Source organism: Oncorhynchus nerka, linkage group LG15 (genome assembly GCF_034236695.1).
Source record: "Oncorhynchus nerka isolate Pitt River linkage group LG15, Oner_Uvic_2.0, whole genome shotgun sequence".
Lineage (NCBI taxonomy): Eukaryota > Metazoa > Chordata > Actinopteri > Salmoniformes > Salmonidae > Oncorhynchus > Oncorhynchus nerka.
In genome coordinates this window covers 9,398,500-9,416,400 of record NC_088410.1, presented here as the reverse complement: position 1 = coordinate 9,416,400, position 17,901 = coordinate 9,398,500, and the positions used below count along the sequence as shown (strand labels likewise).

Sequence of the window (17,901 nt, the reverse complement as noted above, 5' to 3'; positions counted from 1 at the left end):
ATTTCAAATGTAACATCTGTTACCCCCCAATATCTCTTTGCTGTCTCCACAGTAACCTTCAATCTGGCATTTATTCTTTCCACAACCCGAGTCGTATTGATAACCTTACCAATAAAAGCTACAAAGTCAACTTTATTCATTATTCAAAGTGTCCTTTGACACCAGACATTCATGAGAGCAAGATTTCTGAACAGGCTTCCAAACCAGCAGAAACACAACCAACCTTAAGTACAGTTGTTCTATCAGTCCTCGCTGTAGTCCCACCAATCTGTTTTAACAGCCTCTGCATACTATACATCATGACTCATTCTATAATCTCTGAGCCTCTCTCTACCTGGCATCTACCAAATGCTGCACTATATTTGTCACATCCTCCCGAATACAACAGGTGTAGTTGACCTTACCGTGAAATGCTTTACTTACAAGCCCCTAACCAACAATGTAGTTCAAGAAAATGATTTACTAAATAAACTCAAGTTTAAAAAATTATTCAAAAAGTAAGAAAATTACATAACAATAACGAGGGTATTTACAGGGGATACCGGTACAGAGTCAATGTGGGGGTTACAGGTTAGTCAAGGTCATTTGTACATGTAGGTAGGGGCAAAGTGACTATGCATAGATAATAAGCATCGAGTAGCAGCAGTGTAAAAATAATGGAGGGGGGGTCAATGTAAATAGTTCGGGGGGTCAATGTAAATAGTTCGGGAGGTCAATGTAAATAGTTCGGGAGGTCATTTGATTCATTGTTCAGCATTCTTATGGCTTGGTGGTAGAAGCTGATCAGGAGCCTCTTAGACATAGACTTGGCGCACCGGTACCACTTTCCATGCGGTAGCAGAGAGAACAGTCCATGACTTGGGTGACAGGAGTCTTTGACAATTTTTGGGGCCTTCCTCTGACACAGCCTAGTATAAACAGTACCAGTCAAAAGTTTGGACACGCCAACTTATTCAACCTGTCAAATGTCAGTGACGACACAGTGAGGACCTGTTTATAGGTCTTGCTCACATCGGCTACAGAAAGTGTGATCACACAGTAGTCCGGAACAGCTGGTGCTCTCATGCATGCTTCAGTGTTTCCCCGCTCCTTGAAAGTGGCAGCTCTAGCCTTTAGCTCGGTGCGGATGTTACCTGTAATCCATGGCTTCTGGTTGGGACATGTATGTACAGTCACTGTGTACAGTCTGTGCTAGCAAAACAGTCCTGTAGCGTAGCATCTGCGTCCTCTGACCACTTACGTATTGAGCGAGTCACGGGTACTTCCTGCTTTAGTTTTAGCTTGTAAGCAGGAATCAGGAGGATAGAATTATGGTTAGATTTGCCAAATGTTGTATTTGTATTTATTAGGGATCCCCATTAGTTCCTGCCCAGGCAGCAGCTACTCTTCCTGGGGTCCAAACACACCAAAGCATCCAGATTACATATAAAACAAAAGATAAAACAGTGAACTATGTTTATACTGAATTAACTATTTTATTTTATTTCACCTTTATTTAACCAGGTAGGCAAATTGAGAACAAGTTCTCATTTACAATTGCGACCTGGCCAAGATAAAGCAAAGCAGTTGGACACATACAACAACACAGAGTTACACATGGAGTAAAACAAACAATACAGTCAATAATACAGTGGAAACAAGTCTATAAACAATTTGAGCAAGTGAGGTGAGATAAGGGAGGTAGAGGCAAAAAAAAGCCATGGTGGCGAAATAAATACAATATAGAAAGTAAAACACTGGAATGGTTGATTTGCAGTGGAAGAATGTGCAAAGTAGAGATAGAAATAATGGGGTGCAAAGGAGCAAAATAAATAAAGTAGGGAAATAGGTAGTTGTTTGGGATAAATTATAGATGGGCTCTGTACAGGTGCAGTAATCTGTGAGCTGCTCTGACAGCTGGTGCTTAAAGCTATTGAGGGAGATAAGTGTTTCCAGTTTCAGAGATGTTTGTAGTTTGTTCCAGTCATTGGCAGCAGAGAACTGGAAGGAGAGGCGGCTAAAGGAATAATTGGTTTTGGGGGTGACCAGAGAGATATGCCTGCTGGAGCGTGTGCTACAGGTGGGTGCTGCTATGGTGACCAGCGAGCTGAGATAAGGGGGGACTTTACCTAGCAGGGTCTTGTAGATGACATGGAGCCAGTGGGTTTGGCAACGAGTATGAAGCGAGGGCCAGCCAACGAGAGCGTACAGGTCGCAATGGTGGGTAGTATATGGGGCTTTGGTGACAAAACAGATGGCACTGTGATAGACTGCATCCAATTTATTGAGGACGGTATTAGAGGCTATTTTGTAAATGACATCGCCGAAGTCGAGGATTGGTAGGATGGTCAGTTATACAAGGGTATGTTTGGCAGCATGAGTGAAGGATGCTTTGTTGTGAAATAGGAAGCCAATTCTAGATTTAACTTTGGATTGGATATGTTTGATGTGAGTCTGGAAGGAGAGTTTACAGTCTAACCAGACACCTAGGTATTTGTAGTTGTCCACATATTCTAAGTCAGAGCCGTCCAGAGTAGTGATGTTGGACAGGCAGGGAGGTGCAGGCAGCGATCGGTTGAAGAGCATGCATTTAGTTTTACTTGTATTTAAGATCAATTGGAGGCCACGGAAGGAGAGTTGTATGGCATTGAAGCTTGCCTGGAGGGTTGTTAACACAGTGTCCAAAGAAGGGCCAGAAGTATACAGAATGGTGTCGTCTGCGTAGAGGTGGATCAGAGACTCACCAGCAGCAAGAGCGACATCATTGATGTATACAGAGAAGAGAGTCGGTCCAAGAATTGAACCCTGTGGCACCCCCATAGAGACTGCCAGAGGCCCGGACAACAGACCCTCCGATTTGACACACTGAACTCTATCAGAGAAGTAGTTGGTGAACCAGAGGCAATCATTTGAGAAACCAAGGCTGTCAAGTCTGCCGATGAGGATGTGGTGATTGACAGAGTCGAAAGCCTTTGCCAGGTCAATGAATATGGCTGCACAGTATTGTTTCTTATCGATGGCGGTTAAGATATCGTTTAGGACCTTGAGCGTGGCTGAGGTGCACCCATGACCAGCTCTGAAACCAGATTGCATAGCAGAGAAGGTATGGTGAGATTCGAAATGGTCGGTAATCTGTTTGTTGACTTGGCTTTCGAAGACCTTAGAAAGTCAGGGTAGGATAGATATATGTCTGTAGCAGTTTGGGTCAAGAGTGTCTCCCCCTTTGAAGAGGGGGATGACCGCAGCTGCTTTCCAATCTTTGGGAATCTCAGACGACACGAAAGAGAGGTTGAACAGGCTAGTAATAGGGGTGACAACAATTTTGGCAGATCATTTTAGAAAGAAAGGGTCCAGATTGTCTAGCCCGGCTGATTTGTAGGGGTCCAGATTTTGCAGCTCTTTCAGAACATCAGCTGACTGGATTTGGGAGAAGGAGAAATGGGGAAGACTTGGGCGAGTTGCTGTGGGGGGTGCAGTGCTGTTGACCGGGGTTGTGGTAGCCAGGTGGAAAACATGGCCAGCTGTAGAAAAATGCTTTGTCACGTATGAATAGGAGTGGAAGGTAGGAGTCAGGTGCAGAGAGCAGAGGGTTCAAGAAAAATAGGCACTTTATTCCGGTCATGCCCAAACATAGGGCGGAAAACACTGACCAACCCAAAACACGGTCCGGAGCACAAAACCACAGCCAACACTAAACGTGAACACAAAATAATCCTGCACAAACTAGAGCCTAACAAGCTAAAATAGGCTGACGTGCGGCCACCGGCCCCGTGCGCGACCCGGGGGGGCGAGTGGAAGTCCCTCAGAAGTGAAGGGTCCAAAATGTCCCCCACCGGTACCCAGCACCTCTCTTCCGGACCGTACCCATCCCAGTCCACGAGGTACTGTATGCCCCTCACCCGGCGTCTCGAGTTTCAGGCATTGGAGTGTTTCAGGCATTGGAGCTTAAAGGATCTTGGATAACTAATCCTCTCCTGAATGTGTCCTGAAGTGATCCTTCAAGGTGGATGATTGAGTAAAACTCTTCCCCCACACAGAGCAGGAGTGGGTTTTCTCTCCTGTGTGTAACTTATGGTGTCTTTTCAAGGCTGAAGCGAAAGCAAAGCTCTTGTCACAGTCGGGGCAGGCATAAGGTTTCTATCCAGTGTGTTAGCATAGGGCTACGTTTTCTCATGCTGTCAGCTGGTCGTGTTAGCACAGGGCTACGTTTTCTCATGCTATCAGCTGGTTGTGTTAGCACAGGACTACGTTTTCTCATGCTATCAGCTGGTCGTGTTAGCATAGGGCTACGTTTTCTCATGCTGTCAGCTGGTCGTGTTAGCATAGGGCTACGTTTCCTCAGGCTGTCAGCTGGTTGTGTTAGCATAAGGCTACATTTTCTCATGCTATCAGCTGGTTGTGTTAGCATAGGGCTACGTTATCTCATGCTATCAGCTGGTTGTGTTAGCATAGGGCTACGTTATCTCATGCTGTCAGCTGGTCGTGTTAGCATAGGGCTACATTATTTCATGGGAAACGCTTAAGCAAGAGTTCTCAAGAAACTAAGCCTAAGTTTAAGCAAGAGGTCGCAAGTATCGTACAAAATAAACGCTTTAGCTCACCAAAAGCAGGATCTTCCTTCTTCTCTTTCACTTTGACATCCGGTACTAGAATAGACACCTGCTGTTGTGATCCCTGTCCACGAGATTGGTTCAGTGTCTTGCTAGAGAGCTAGGGTGAACAAAGGTATTTTTACAGGCGGTACACCGGTAAGGTTTCTCTATCAGCATTGACAAAAACACCAATTTCCTCCTCCTCTTTGACATTAATTGCCAGCTCCTGTTCCTCGTCTTTGATCTTGATATTCATAGTTTGACTGCCTGATGATGCCGTTTCTGAAATTCCCAGTGTACACTGGTTGCTATGGTTACTGGCATGGCTGCATTGATGTTTGCGAAGACCTTCGGTCGAAGCGAAACCCCTCCCGCAATCAGAGCACTCGTAAGGTTTCTCTCCAGTGTGCACAGTCTGATGCTGCCTGAGCCTCGATGGTGACTCGTATCTCTTCCCACACTGTGAGCATTGGTAAGGTTTCGGTGTGGGTGCTCCTGTATGGCGTCGTACGTGTCTCGATAGAGTTCCCTTACAGCCAAAGCTCATCTCGCAGTAGGAGCACTGGTGAGGTCTCTCCCCTGTGTGCTTTCTCATATGCATCTTCAGTTCATATGCAGAGAAACATTCCTTTCCACAATCGGAGCACGGGTGCTTCTTTGTCGCGTCTGGCTGCTTCCCTCCAGGGTGGGTCATCTGATGTCTTTCCAGGTGGGGCTTCAGTGTGAATCGCTTCCCGCACACAGAGCACTGGTAAGGCTTCTCTCCTGTATGTGTTCGGCGGTGTCTCTTCAGTTTGGAGGGGTGAACAAAGTCTTTTCCACATACTGGACAGACGGAAGACTCCTTAGCAGGTTTTGTGTGTGTTCTTAGGTGTCTGTTGATATTGGATGGGTGAGCGATTTCTATTTCACATTGGGGGCATCGCCAAGGCTTCTTAGCCGTAGGATTCTCCTGGTGTTGTTCTGTTGATGCCTCTTCACCAGAGCTGGGGTTAGGATTCTCTCCTGTTACAATAGGACAAGAAAAGTTCAATGACAAATTAGGGATGCACAATTTAATCGGTGAACATATCGGAATCGGCCGATATTAGCTAAAAATGCCAACTAGTTTTGCGCCGACGTGCAAAACTGATGTCAAAGCTGGCATGCATACCTATATAATGTAGGTGTAATTTTGCGCTACACGTGCAACACAGCATTCCTAACCTAGCCCACAATGTCTGCTGTGTGGATCGAGCAGTCAACAAGTCCAGCAGTCATTTGAAAGAGTAAGACAATTTCAGCGAGACAACTCAAAAGCGAAATCCATTAAAACGCCAAGATAATGGTATTCATTGCCCTTGACAATCAACCGTTCTCTGTCGTGGGTGATGTTGGCTTTCGCCGACTGGTTGAGCACCGGGACACATGTTGCCCTACCGGAGTTACACAGTAGTAGCGTCACTGCTATTAGCTTCACAACATACTATGGCCGTTTGGGTCTTTGTGTGTCAAAAAAGACACACGTCAAATAACACTATTTTCACTAAATTAGCATTTCATTTGACCCGTCAAATAACACAGTTCTATTATAGAATGTTATGTGTTCTGAATTTGCACGTCGAAGCCAAGCGCCACCAATACTATCAGTAGCACTGTCAAAACTGTACAAAACAAGTCTGCAAACAAGCAAACACCGGCCACGAGCGATGTGTTTACAAATACTGCGTTGGTAATAAAGCATTATTTGTTCGACCGCAACTTCTGGGGTAGCTAGCTTTTAGCTTGGTAAAGCACCAATACAACCAGCCTCGACCGCAACTTCTGGGGTAGCTAGCTTTTAGCTTGGTAAAGCTAGCACCAATACAACCAGCCTCGACCGCAACTTCTGGGGTAGCTAGCTTTTAGCTTGGTAAAGTACCAATACAACCAGCCTCGACCGCAACTTCTGGGGTAGCTAGCTTTAGCTTTAGTTTTGTATCTAGCTTTAGCTTGGTATCTAGCTAGCACCAATACAACCATCTTGAAAACAATGACCAGTTGAAACTGCAGTCATTTTCATTATTCTTAGCATTATTCTTGTGAGTAAGTATTAGCTAGGAGGCCACTTGTTTTTCACCTATTGAAATTGAACTTAAGTTCGTGAAAATAAATAGCTAGCCAGCTACTTAACTTTGTTGCCCAAAGCTAACGTTATAAACAGGCTAACTGCAAAGTCCACTATTGTAGCTAATCCTAAATTGTAGCTAGCTTCACATAGATGGGTCCGACCATTAATTAAATAAGAACTGTCTTATAAATTAGGGTTCTTTTTAGATGATGACACCTAGCTATATAGTTTGCTAGCTAACTATAGCTACTGAAACAGATTGTCGTTTTGCTATGTTTTTGGGGAAGAACATTGCTAAATCCATGAGCTAGCTAGCTTTTTTTATGACCAGCACTGTAGGTGCGTGAGACAACTTTACTAGCATCATAGCATACGTATCGATGAACCGTTGTGACATATGAAGTACGAGTGATTGTGTAATCAATGTGCAATAACTATGTAAAAAAATGTATGAATGCATTAAATTATTATGTGATGTGCAGTCATATTCAGGTCCTGATTGGTCAACAAGCTTATTTGACACATCTAATAGTGTTATTTGACACACAAAGACCCAATCGGCGTTCCATAGCATGAGAAATCCTGGTTGAGAATGAAACGATGAAACAGCACAGCAAGTAAGTCAAAGAAATTGGTTTTGATTATGTTTCACTGGTAATGGGGACACACGTCAATGTCAACAAAATAACTTTTTGGTGTGTGTGTGTGTGTGTGTAACCTTTATTTAACTAGGCAAGGTCAGTTAAGAACAAATACTTATTTACAATGACAGTCTACCCCGGCCAAACCTGGATGACACTGGGCCAATTGTGCGCCGCCCTATGGGACTCCCAATCATGGCCAGATGTGATACAGCCTGGATTTGAACCAGGGACTGTAGTGACGCCTCTTGTACTGAGATGCAGTGCCTTAGACCTCTGCGTCCATGTGTGTGTGTTAACTATTTAATTGTACTAGAATGCTTAAAAGAACGCAACCTTTTTTTAATATCGGTTTCGTTTTTTTGGGCAAGGAAAATATTAGATATTGGTATCGGCCAAAAATGTCATATCGGTGCATCACTACGACAAATACATGATTCTATTCTATTATTTGTAATTGTCCTCTGTTTTTATGCTGCAAACGAGTGAATTAACCTGCTATATATGGCAGTGTTTCCACTATATTCATTTAAAAGTGTCTCGGCAGAAATATTCGTATGCTGCAAAATTGTTTCCGCCACTCTAAAATATATGACAATTATTATAATTAAAATGTTTTACAAATATTTCTGCCAATTACGCCATTTTCTTCTTCCCCGGGGTCAGATGAAGTCGTGGATAGCATTTTTAGGTCTCTGCGTGCAGTTTAAAGGAAGCTGCTAACTAGCTTTAGCACAATGAAACTTCCCTCAAACTGCAGAAACATACAAATGGTGTCCATGAGTTCATCTGACTCTGGGGAAGTAGATTGCCCAAAATCTCGCACTTTCCCTTTAAGATCAGAGTGAAACGTTACAATGTATATTTGAACAGTGGTAGGAATGAGAGCCACGAGGGCACAGCCACTGCCTGCTCCTCTTCATCTCCCTACAGTGCAGTGGAGCAGCATCTGTTCTATTACAGATGGTGTCAACATTGTTACATTTATCATGCATTTTGGAATTGAATGCCCTTTTAAAAACAGTCCCCAGTAATGACCCCCCCCACCGCTGCTGAATCCTGGGGGAAACACTGTATGGAACAGAACTATATAATCCCATTGATATTATTAATTCAGTAACTATAGTAATACTTACCAATATTATCCACATCCCAGTCTTCCTCCTCCTCCTTGACTACAATGTTAAATCTGGGTATTTCACTGCAGTTGTCCATGTCTCTGTGGTTAGAGTCAGGAACCAGTGACTCCGGAGGGTTGGGGTCAGTGGAGCAGGAGAGAGGGGGGTTGGATGGGTCGGCAGAATCCTAAAACAAAGAATGACTTGTTATAAAATGGCGACGTTCATCATCAGCTACCACTTGCGTGTATCAGAGTTCCAAAACGTTCATCATCAGCTACCACTTGCGTGTATCAGAGTTCCAAAACGTTCATCATCAGCTACCACTTGCGTGTATCAGAGTTCCAAAACGCGTACGCACCGCAGTGTTCTAGAACTTTGGCTTTAATACTTTTTGAATTGCGTACCATTTTGTTGAAATTATGGGAAATTGTGCGTTCGGGCTGTGTCCCCCCCCGCCCGCTGTGAGTCAGAGCCGCGTAGCTGTGTCACAATGGGATGTCTGTGGACTCCGATTTACGCTTAAAGGCGTCTGCCTACATAGCTTCGGTTTGCTCCAAGCAGAAATCAGCGAAGAGAATGTCTCTGTTCACAAACTCCATAAAGACCTTTAATTGAAAAACTAGAGAAAGGCAATAATATTACTTTGTCCCTCTTGAGCTACTGTAGCAACTACACAGCCAGAAACACTTCATCAAAATAGCCAGAATTAATCTAAGATAAATCTGTAATTAATAATTTAGACGTCTTTACCGAGGAGGTCTTAGTCGCAAAATTGTAAATATCTAACTAAGATACTTGGTGCAGTATTTCTAAAGTGGAAAAATGAGCATGAAATCTAGTCGTCTCTCGTTGAATGACAACTAACACTTCATTGAAGAATCCCGTTCCTACAAGGAGAAAGAACAATGAGCCAGGATGCATAAATGTGCAGTAATAAAACGTATGTAATACTTTAAAGTACTTCAGTAAAAGTACTACATAAGTCTTTTTTGTATCTGTACTTTACTATTTATATTTTTCTAAACTTTTACTTTTAATCCAATACATTCCCGAAAGAAAATCATGTACTTTTTACTCCATACATTTTCCCTGACACCCAAAAGTACTTGTTACATTTCGAATGCTTAGCAGGACAGGGGAAATAGTTCAATTCAGGCACTTTCCAATTCATCCCTGGTCATCCCTACTGCCTCTGATCTGGTGGAGTCACTAAACAGAGAACATCCCTGGTCATCCCTACTGCCTCTGATCTGGTGTAGTCACTAAACAGAGAACATCCCTGGTCATCCCTACTGCCTCTGATCTGGTGGAGTCACTAAACAGAGAACATCCCTGGTCATCCCTACTGCCTCTGATCTGGCTCACTCACTAAACAGAGAACATCCCTGGTCATCCCTACTGCCTCTGATCTGGCGGAGTCACGAAACAGAGAACATCCCTGGTCATTCCTACTGCCTCTGATCTGGTGGAGTCACTAACAGAGAACATCCCTGGTCATCCCTACTGCCTCTGATCTGGTGGAGTCACTAAACAGAGAACATCCCTGGTCATCCCTACTGCCTCTGATCTGGTGGAGTCACTAAACAGAGAACATCCCTGGTCATCCCTACTGCCTCTGATCTGGCGGAGTCACTAAGCAGAGAACATCCCTGGTCATCCCTACTGCCTCTGATCTGGTGGAGTCACTAAACAGAGAACATCCCTGGTCATCCCTACTGCCTCTGATCTGGTGGAGTCACTAAACAGAGAACATCCCTGGTCATCCCTACTGCCTCTGATCTGGTGGAGTCACTAAACAGAGAACATCCCTGGTCATCCCTACTGCCTCTGATCTGGTGGAGTCACTAAACAGAGAACTTCCCTGGTCATCCCTACTGCCTCTGATCTGGTGGAGTCACTAAACAGAGAACATCCCTGGTCATCCCTACTGCCTCTGATCTGGTGGAGTCACGAAACAGAGAACATCCCTGGTCATTCCTACTGCCTCTGATCTGGTGGAGTCACTAACAGAGAACATCCCTGGTCATCCCTACTGCCTCTGATCTGGTGGAGTCACTAAACAGAGAACATCTCTGGTCATCCCTACTGCCTCTGATCTGGCGGAGTCACTAAACAGAGAACATCCCTGGTCATCCCTACTGCCTCTGATCTGGCGGAGTCACTAAGCAGAGAACATCCCTGGTCATCCCTACTGCCTCTGATCTGGTGGAGTCACTAAACAGAGAACATCCCTGGTCATCCCTACTGCCTCTGATCTGGTGGAGTCACTAAACAGAGAACATCCCTGGTCATCCCTACTGCCTCTGATCTGGTGGAGTCACTAAACAGAGAACATCCCTGGTCATCCCTACTGCCTCTGATCTGGTGGAGTCACTAAACAGAGAACATCCCTGGTCATCTCTACTGCCTCTGATCTGGTGGAGTCACTAAACACAAATGCCTAATTTGTAAATGATGTCTGAGTGTTGGAGTGTGCCCATGGCTATCCGTACATTTAAAAAAATCAAGAAAAATCATGCCATTTGGTTTGCTTAATATAAACCATGTGACATTATTTTTACTTTAACTTTTGATACTTAAGTATATTTTAGAATTTACACTTAGTTTTGATACTTAAGTATTTTTAAAACCAAATACTTGCTGGGTGACTCACTTTTACTTGAGTCATTTTATATTAAGGTATCTCTACATTTACTCAACTACTTTTTGCAACACTGTAAATGTGAAGCATCCGGTTGGCGTTTCCACACTACCAAATATGGTGATGAGAGGAAACCCAGTGGCCGGCTGTGGGAGAAGATGGAGTGAGATGGATTTTGGCCGAAATTCTGCATATTTTCTCATCGATTAAACATTTGATCTCCATTCAGTATTCGGTTTCCAAAACTAGAATCTGTAACAGAGTGGACTGCGTTTAGTAGACTTTACCCATAGCAAAGTAAACAAAAGAAGGGCGTATTGAGAACACACACACTTAAGAGTAGACGTTCCCTAATGAAAATATGGAAATAAATGCTAGGCTCTCACTAGCTAGTGTTTGGCTCTGCCCACTTCCTTGCTTGTTCTGCAAACTATGATACATTTTCTCCCATCGGAAACGACAGGCTCTGGTCGATCTTGGGTTAGTTTTTGGTAATACTGTTGACCAATCACCGACGAAGGGGCGTAGACTTCAGCTACGAAATTTCAACTCGCCTCAACAAAATAAAAAGTGTGCTCGAATGTCACAAATGTTCGTCATAAGGATAGGGTCAGTTTGTTATATCTGGAGTACTTCTCCTGTCCTATTCAGTGTCCTGTGTGAATCTAAGTGTGCGTTCTCTAATTCTCTCCTTCTCTCTTTCTTTCTCTCTCTCGGAGGACATGAGCCCTAGGACCATGCCCCAGGACTACCTGACATGATGACTCCTTGCTGTCCCCAGTCCACCTGGCCGTGCTGCTGCTCCAGTTTCAACTGTTCTGCCTTATTATTATTCGACCATGCTGGTCATTTATGAACATTTGAACATCTTGGCCATGTTCTGTTATAATCTCCACCCGGCACAGCCAGAAGAGGACTGGCCACCCCTCATAGCCTGGTTCCTCTCTAGGTTTCGGCCTTTCTAGGGAGTTTTTCCTAGCCACCGTGCTTCTACACCTGCATTGCTTGCTGTTTGGGGTTTTAGGCTGGGTTTCTGTACAGCACTTTGAGATATCAGCTGATGTACGAAGGGCTATATAAATAAATTTGATTTGATTTGATAATACATGTGCGCACTGTTTCGACTGGAAAGCATGCGACAGGCTTTAGGCAACAACATCCAGACTGGTTTAGCATTACCCAGCTAACATTAGCTACAGTCATTTCATAGAGATAGAGGACACAACATTGTATACATTCTATTATGGCATCTCTGAGAGCATGGGCAGCGCCATTGAGGCTATCTCCATTTTGAAGTAGTCAATGTTTTTCTTCTACTCCTTCTATGAGTTGGTAAACAACCTGAAAGGGAGCATACTGCCACCTGGAGGGTGTTATTTAAACAGATATAAAGCCAAGGTTGGCGATTCACTGTCACCTGCAGTTTTGGAACGTTTGCTCACAAATATAATTAATTGGCTGATCCCTCCTGATGACCTGGATGTAATTATGAGATCCTTCCTTAACCCACCGGAAGTCCCACCCAGTTGATTACTTCAAAATGGTGAACGTCCTCAATGGTACTAGTCCTCCATCTGTCTCTATGAGTCTTTCTCACCTCATCCATCATGAATTCTTCTATAGCTTCCTATGAATGATGTAGTTAGAGCACTGAATTATAGCAGATTATTCTGACATCACCGTTTTCATTCCACTGACCGTTCACCACGAGTTCACATTAGCTAGATAGCGGATTGCTTTCTATGCAGAACTATTTGAAAACTAGCTAAATCAGTAAGCTAGGCTTTAGCTAACAAGCTAACTTACTTTCCTAGACCCGATAACAAAACGATATGGAATTGTGGTTGGTAACATCGTTGGTTCCACGTTTATAGTTCTTGTTTGGCAATATCAAAACCTACGTTAAACCGTATCAAATGACACATTCTCACACACTTGCAAAATAACCCCGCTAGCTAACTATCAACGTTAGTATGTTTCTTCTTCCGGGTTAGATTCCTCAGACGATCCGCGTTAGCGCCACCATCTGTTCTGGAGTCCAAACAGCAACAATATGAATGGGACTTTGTCTCCAGTACAGTAGTGTACATACAGCACATTATGATATAAACAGGGTTGTGTAAGTTCTAAATGTAATCGGTTACAATCTGTTACCGGTCCAAAATGGTACTCAGTAGGATTACCCGAACTCAGTAATGTTATCTGATTACTTCCCCTTAAGAGGCATAGTTGGGTTGGTTGTTTAGCAACGAAACCAACGCATGCGCAACTATGGGGAAACAGAGTTGGCTGATGCTGCGTTCACATGCTAGTCAGAAACAAGGAGGACATTTCCGACTGGCTGATTCGTTGAATACAGCAGGTGTATAACTACAAGTTAGCAAGTCGAAAATGTCATAGTTTCGACTAGCACTTGTACTTAGCATTAGACTGTTGACAACATGTATACTATATTTAATCTCCAAGCATAAACATGACATCAGTCAAAACAAGACATCAATATAATGACCACCACCTACGATTCCCCACATGGAAACTGATTTTATTCATTTAGTGACACCTCTAGCATTGCGATGCCGTGCCTTAGACCGCTGCACAACACGGGAGGTCCCCATGGCAACCTCTTGTCACTGAGGGGGTTTGTTTATCTGGCCCGGGTTACACCGGTGGGAGGAGTTTGACCAGGTGGGAAGTGATTGCATTAGTTGTGGAAGCGGGCTGCCTCCCCGGCATGAGCCAGGTGCTCTGGCTGACATGAAGTTGCCTACTTCCTTAATAGAGTAACACGTTAATGAGTCATTACTGATTAAAACAGACACTCTTCACTTCTTGAGCTCAGCAGCTTCATAGTTTATATAAAATAAAAATGGCCATGAAGTCGCCTACTTCCTTAATAGAGTAAACACTTTAATGAGTCATTACTGATTAAAACAGACACTCTTCACTTCTTGAGCTCAGCAGCTTCATAGTTTATATAAAATAAAAATGGAGATTGTTTAAAAAAAATCATTGCAATGATTTATTTAATCATGACACGACTATTGAGCGCAGGTACTGTTGTAATCAGGTGGTGATATTCCACACAGACACGAGACCCGTCTGCGAGAACTCCAGAAGAAAACATTTAAGTGCTTATGAATGAGAGACAATTCAACAGAGTAATATGACAATAATAAAAATTAAAGTTATTCAAATAGTATATTTAGTGTAAACCAGAGACAAGCGTCCCGACTCAACGGATGGTCATTAAAAAAAAGAGGCGTTGATCACAAATCTTCATAGTAAAATAACACTTGCTTGGCTTTTCACCCGCTCCCAGAACCTGAACGTAAAGGACCAGTGCGCCTCTATGTGGCCTCCCACTGATGATGACATCACAGCCTGAACCTCTGTGTTTGGCCCTCCTCCTCTATGTGGCCTCCCACTGATGATGACATCACAGCCTGAACCTCGGTGTTTGGCCCTCCACCTCTATGTGGCCTCCCACTGATGATGACATCACAGCCTGAACCTCGGTGTTTGGCCCTCCACCTCTATGTGGCCTCCCACTGATGATGACATCACAGCCTGAACCTCGGTGTTTGGCCCTCCACCTCTATGTGGCCTCCCACTGATGATGACATCACAGCCTGAACCTCGGTGTTTGGCCCTCCACCTCTATGTGGCCTCCCACTGATGATGACATCACAGCCTGAACCTCGGTGTTTGGCCCTCCACCTCTATGTGGCCTCCCACTGATGATGACATCACAGCCTGAACCTCGTGTTTGGCCCTCCTCCTCTATGTGGCCTCCCACTGATGATGACATCACAGCCTGAACCTCGGTGTTTGGCCCTCCACCTCTATGTGGCCTCCCACTGATGATGACATCACAGCCTGAACCTCGGTGTTTGGCCCTCCACCTCTATGTGGCCTCCCACTGATGATGACATCACAGCCTGAACCTGGCCCCTCCACCTCTATGTGGCCTCCCACTGATGATGACATCACAGCCTGAACCTCGGTGTTTGGCCCTCCACCTCTATGTGGCCTCCCACTGATGATGACATCACAGCCTGAACCTCGGTGTTTGGCCCTCCACCTCTATGTGGCCTCCCACTGATGATGACATCACAGCCTGAACCTCGGTGTTTGGCCCTCCACCTCTATGGGCCTCCCACTGATGATGACATCACAGCCTGAACCCGGTGTTTGGCCCTCCACCTCTATGTGGCCTCCCACTGATGATGACATCACAGCCTGAACCTCGGTGTTTGGCCCTCCACCTCTGTTGGCCTCCCACTGATGATGACATCACAGCCTGAACCTCGGTGTTTGGCCCCCACTCCACCTCTGTTTGGCCTCCCACTGACTGATGATGACATCACAGCCTGAACCTCGGTGTTTGGCCCTCCACCTCTATGTGGCCTCCCACTGATGATGACATCACAGCCTGAACCTTTTTGGTGTTTGGCCCTCCACCTCTACAAATGAAACTCTCCACTGCAATGACATCACAGCCTGAACCCTCCCCTCCACTGTGGCCTCCCATGATGATGACATCACAGCCTGAACCTCGGTGTTTGGCCCTCCACCTCTATGTGGCCTCCCACTGATGATGACATCACAGCCTGAACCTCGGTGTTTGGCCCTCCACCTCTTTGTGGCCTCCCACTGATGATGACATCACAGCCTGAACCTCGGTGTTTGGCCCTCCACCTGTGGATCCCACTGATGATGACATCACAGCCTGAACCTCGGTGTTTGGCCCTCCACACCCACTGATGATGACATCACAGCCTGAACCTCGGTGTTTGGCCCTCCACCTCTATGTGATGACATCACAGCCTGAACCTCGGTGTTTGGCCTCCCACTGAACGCCTGAACCTCGGTGTTTGGCCCTCCATGACATTGGCCCTCCTATCTGTTTGGCCTCCCACTGATGATGACATCACAGCCTGAACCTCGGTGTTGGCCCTCCACCTCTATGTGGCCTCCCACTGATGATGACATCACAGCCTGAACCTCGGTGTTTGGCCCTCCACTCTACCTGTGGCCTCCCACTGATGATGACATCACAGCCTGAACCTGTCGGTGTTCCACCTGTGCCTCCCACTGATGATGACATCACAGCCTGAACCTCCTCGGCCCTGTTTGGCCCTCCCACTGATGATGACATCACAGCCTGAACCTCGGTGTTTGGCCCTCCCAGATGATGACATCAAATCAGCCATGTTTTTGGTGTTTGTTGCCCTCCCACCATCTACAGCCTGAAACTCTCAAGGTGTTTGGCAAACAGCTGATGATGAGCATCACAGCCTGAACCTGTTAACGGTGTTTGGCCTCCCACTGATGATGAGATCACCTGAAATAACTTTGGCCCCCACTGATGATATCATTAGCCTGAACCTCGGTGTTTTCCACTCTATATGACATCCAAAACCTCGGATGTTCCCACTGATTGACATCACAGCCTGAACCTTAAGGTTTGGCCTCCCACTGATGAGATCCTGAACCTGGTCTTTGGCCTCCCACTGATTCACTGTGAGATCCTGAGAAGAGCATACAGCCTTTCACTGTGAGATCCTGTTGTATTCAGCATTTCACTGGCAAAATCCTGTTGAATATGATATAGCATTTCACTGTGAGATCCTCTGTATTCAGCATTTCACCTGGTGAGATCCTGTCTGTATGAAGATTTCACTTTTAATCCTGGTTGTATTCAGGCATTTCACTGAAGAGATCCTGTTAAGCCTTCAGCATTTCACTGTGAGATCCTGTTGTATTCAGCCTTTCACTGTGAGATCCTGTCTGTATTCAGCATTTCACTGTGAGATCCTGTTGTATGGTCAGCATTTCACTGTGAGATCCTGTTGTATTCAGCATTTCACTGTGAGATCCTGTTGTATTCAGCATTTCACTGTGAGATCCTGTGTATTCAGCATTTCACTGTGAGATCAATGAACATGCTATTTACTGTGAGAACTAGTCTTAAATTTCACTGTGAGATCCTGTTGTTGTCAGCATTTCACTGTGAGATCCTGTTGTTAAAGCAGCATTTCACTGTGAGATCCTGTTGTATTCAGCATTTCACTGTGAGATCCTGTTGTATTCAGCATTTCACTGTGAATCCTGTTGTATTCAGCATTTCACTGTGAGATCCTGTTGTATTCAGCATTCTCACTGTGAATCTGTGTTTCAGCATTTCACTGTGAGATCCTGTGTATTCAGCATTTCACTGTGAGATCCTGTTGTATTCAGCATTTCACTGTTAAAGGAGCCTGTTGTATTCAGCATTTCACTGTGAGATCCTGTTGTATTCAGGATTTCACTGTCTGCAGTTTCAAACTGAGCCTTAAATGTTTCAGCAACAGATCTGAGAAAGGAGCAGTCACAGTTCAAACTGAGATCCTTTTCAAATGTTGTCAGCATTTCACTGGAGATAAAGGAGCAGTCTGCATTCAAGATCCTGGCATTTCAAATCCGGTGGTTAAAGGAGCTCTACTTTCAAACATGAATACTTTTAACAGTCGAGACAAAAGTAGTGAGATTAACCACAGAGATCGTATATCTGTCTGGTTTAAATGTGGGATATAGATTAAGCCTAGTCTAAAGGCCGTCTGTATGAAGACATAGATTAAGCCTGGTCCAAAGGCCGTCTATATGAATATGATATAGATTAAGCCTGGTCCAAAGGCCGTCTGTATGAAGCAGACATAGATTAAGCCTGGTCCAAAGGCCGTCTATATGAAGATGATATAGATTAAGCCTGGTCCAAAGGCCGTCTATATCAGAAGATTAAGCCTGGTCCAAAGGCCGTCTAGAAGATGATTTAATGCCAACGAACTACGGTTAAAGG

At 44.8% G+C, this 17,901-nt stretch overlaps 1 protein-coding gene across 1 annotated transcript; it reads right to left on the bottom strand.

Annotated features, from left to right (window-relative positions):
• Positions 1-156: 156 nt before the first annotated feature.
• LOC135559992 (zinc finger protein 239-like) lies at positions 157-13,434 on the bottom strand. Its single transcript, XM_065000938.1, has 3 exons — positions 12,661-13,434; positions 8,438-8,606; positions 157-5,576 (listed from the first exon to the last, which is right to left on the bottom strand). Exons 1-3 carry the CDS (start codon positions 12,670-12,672, stop codon positions 4,711-4,713), a joined length of 1,047 nt encoding a protein of 348 aa, XP_064857010.1. The 5' UTR covers positions 12,673-13,434; the 3' UTR covers positions 157-4,710.
• Positions 13,435-17,901: the final 4,467 nt, after the last annotated feature.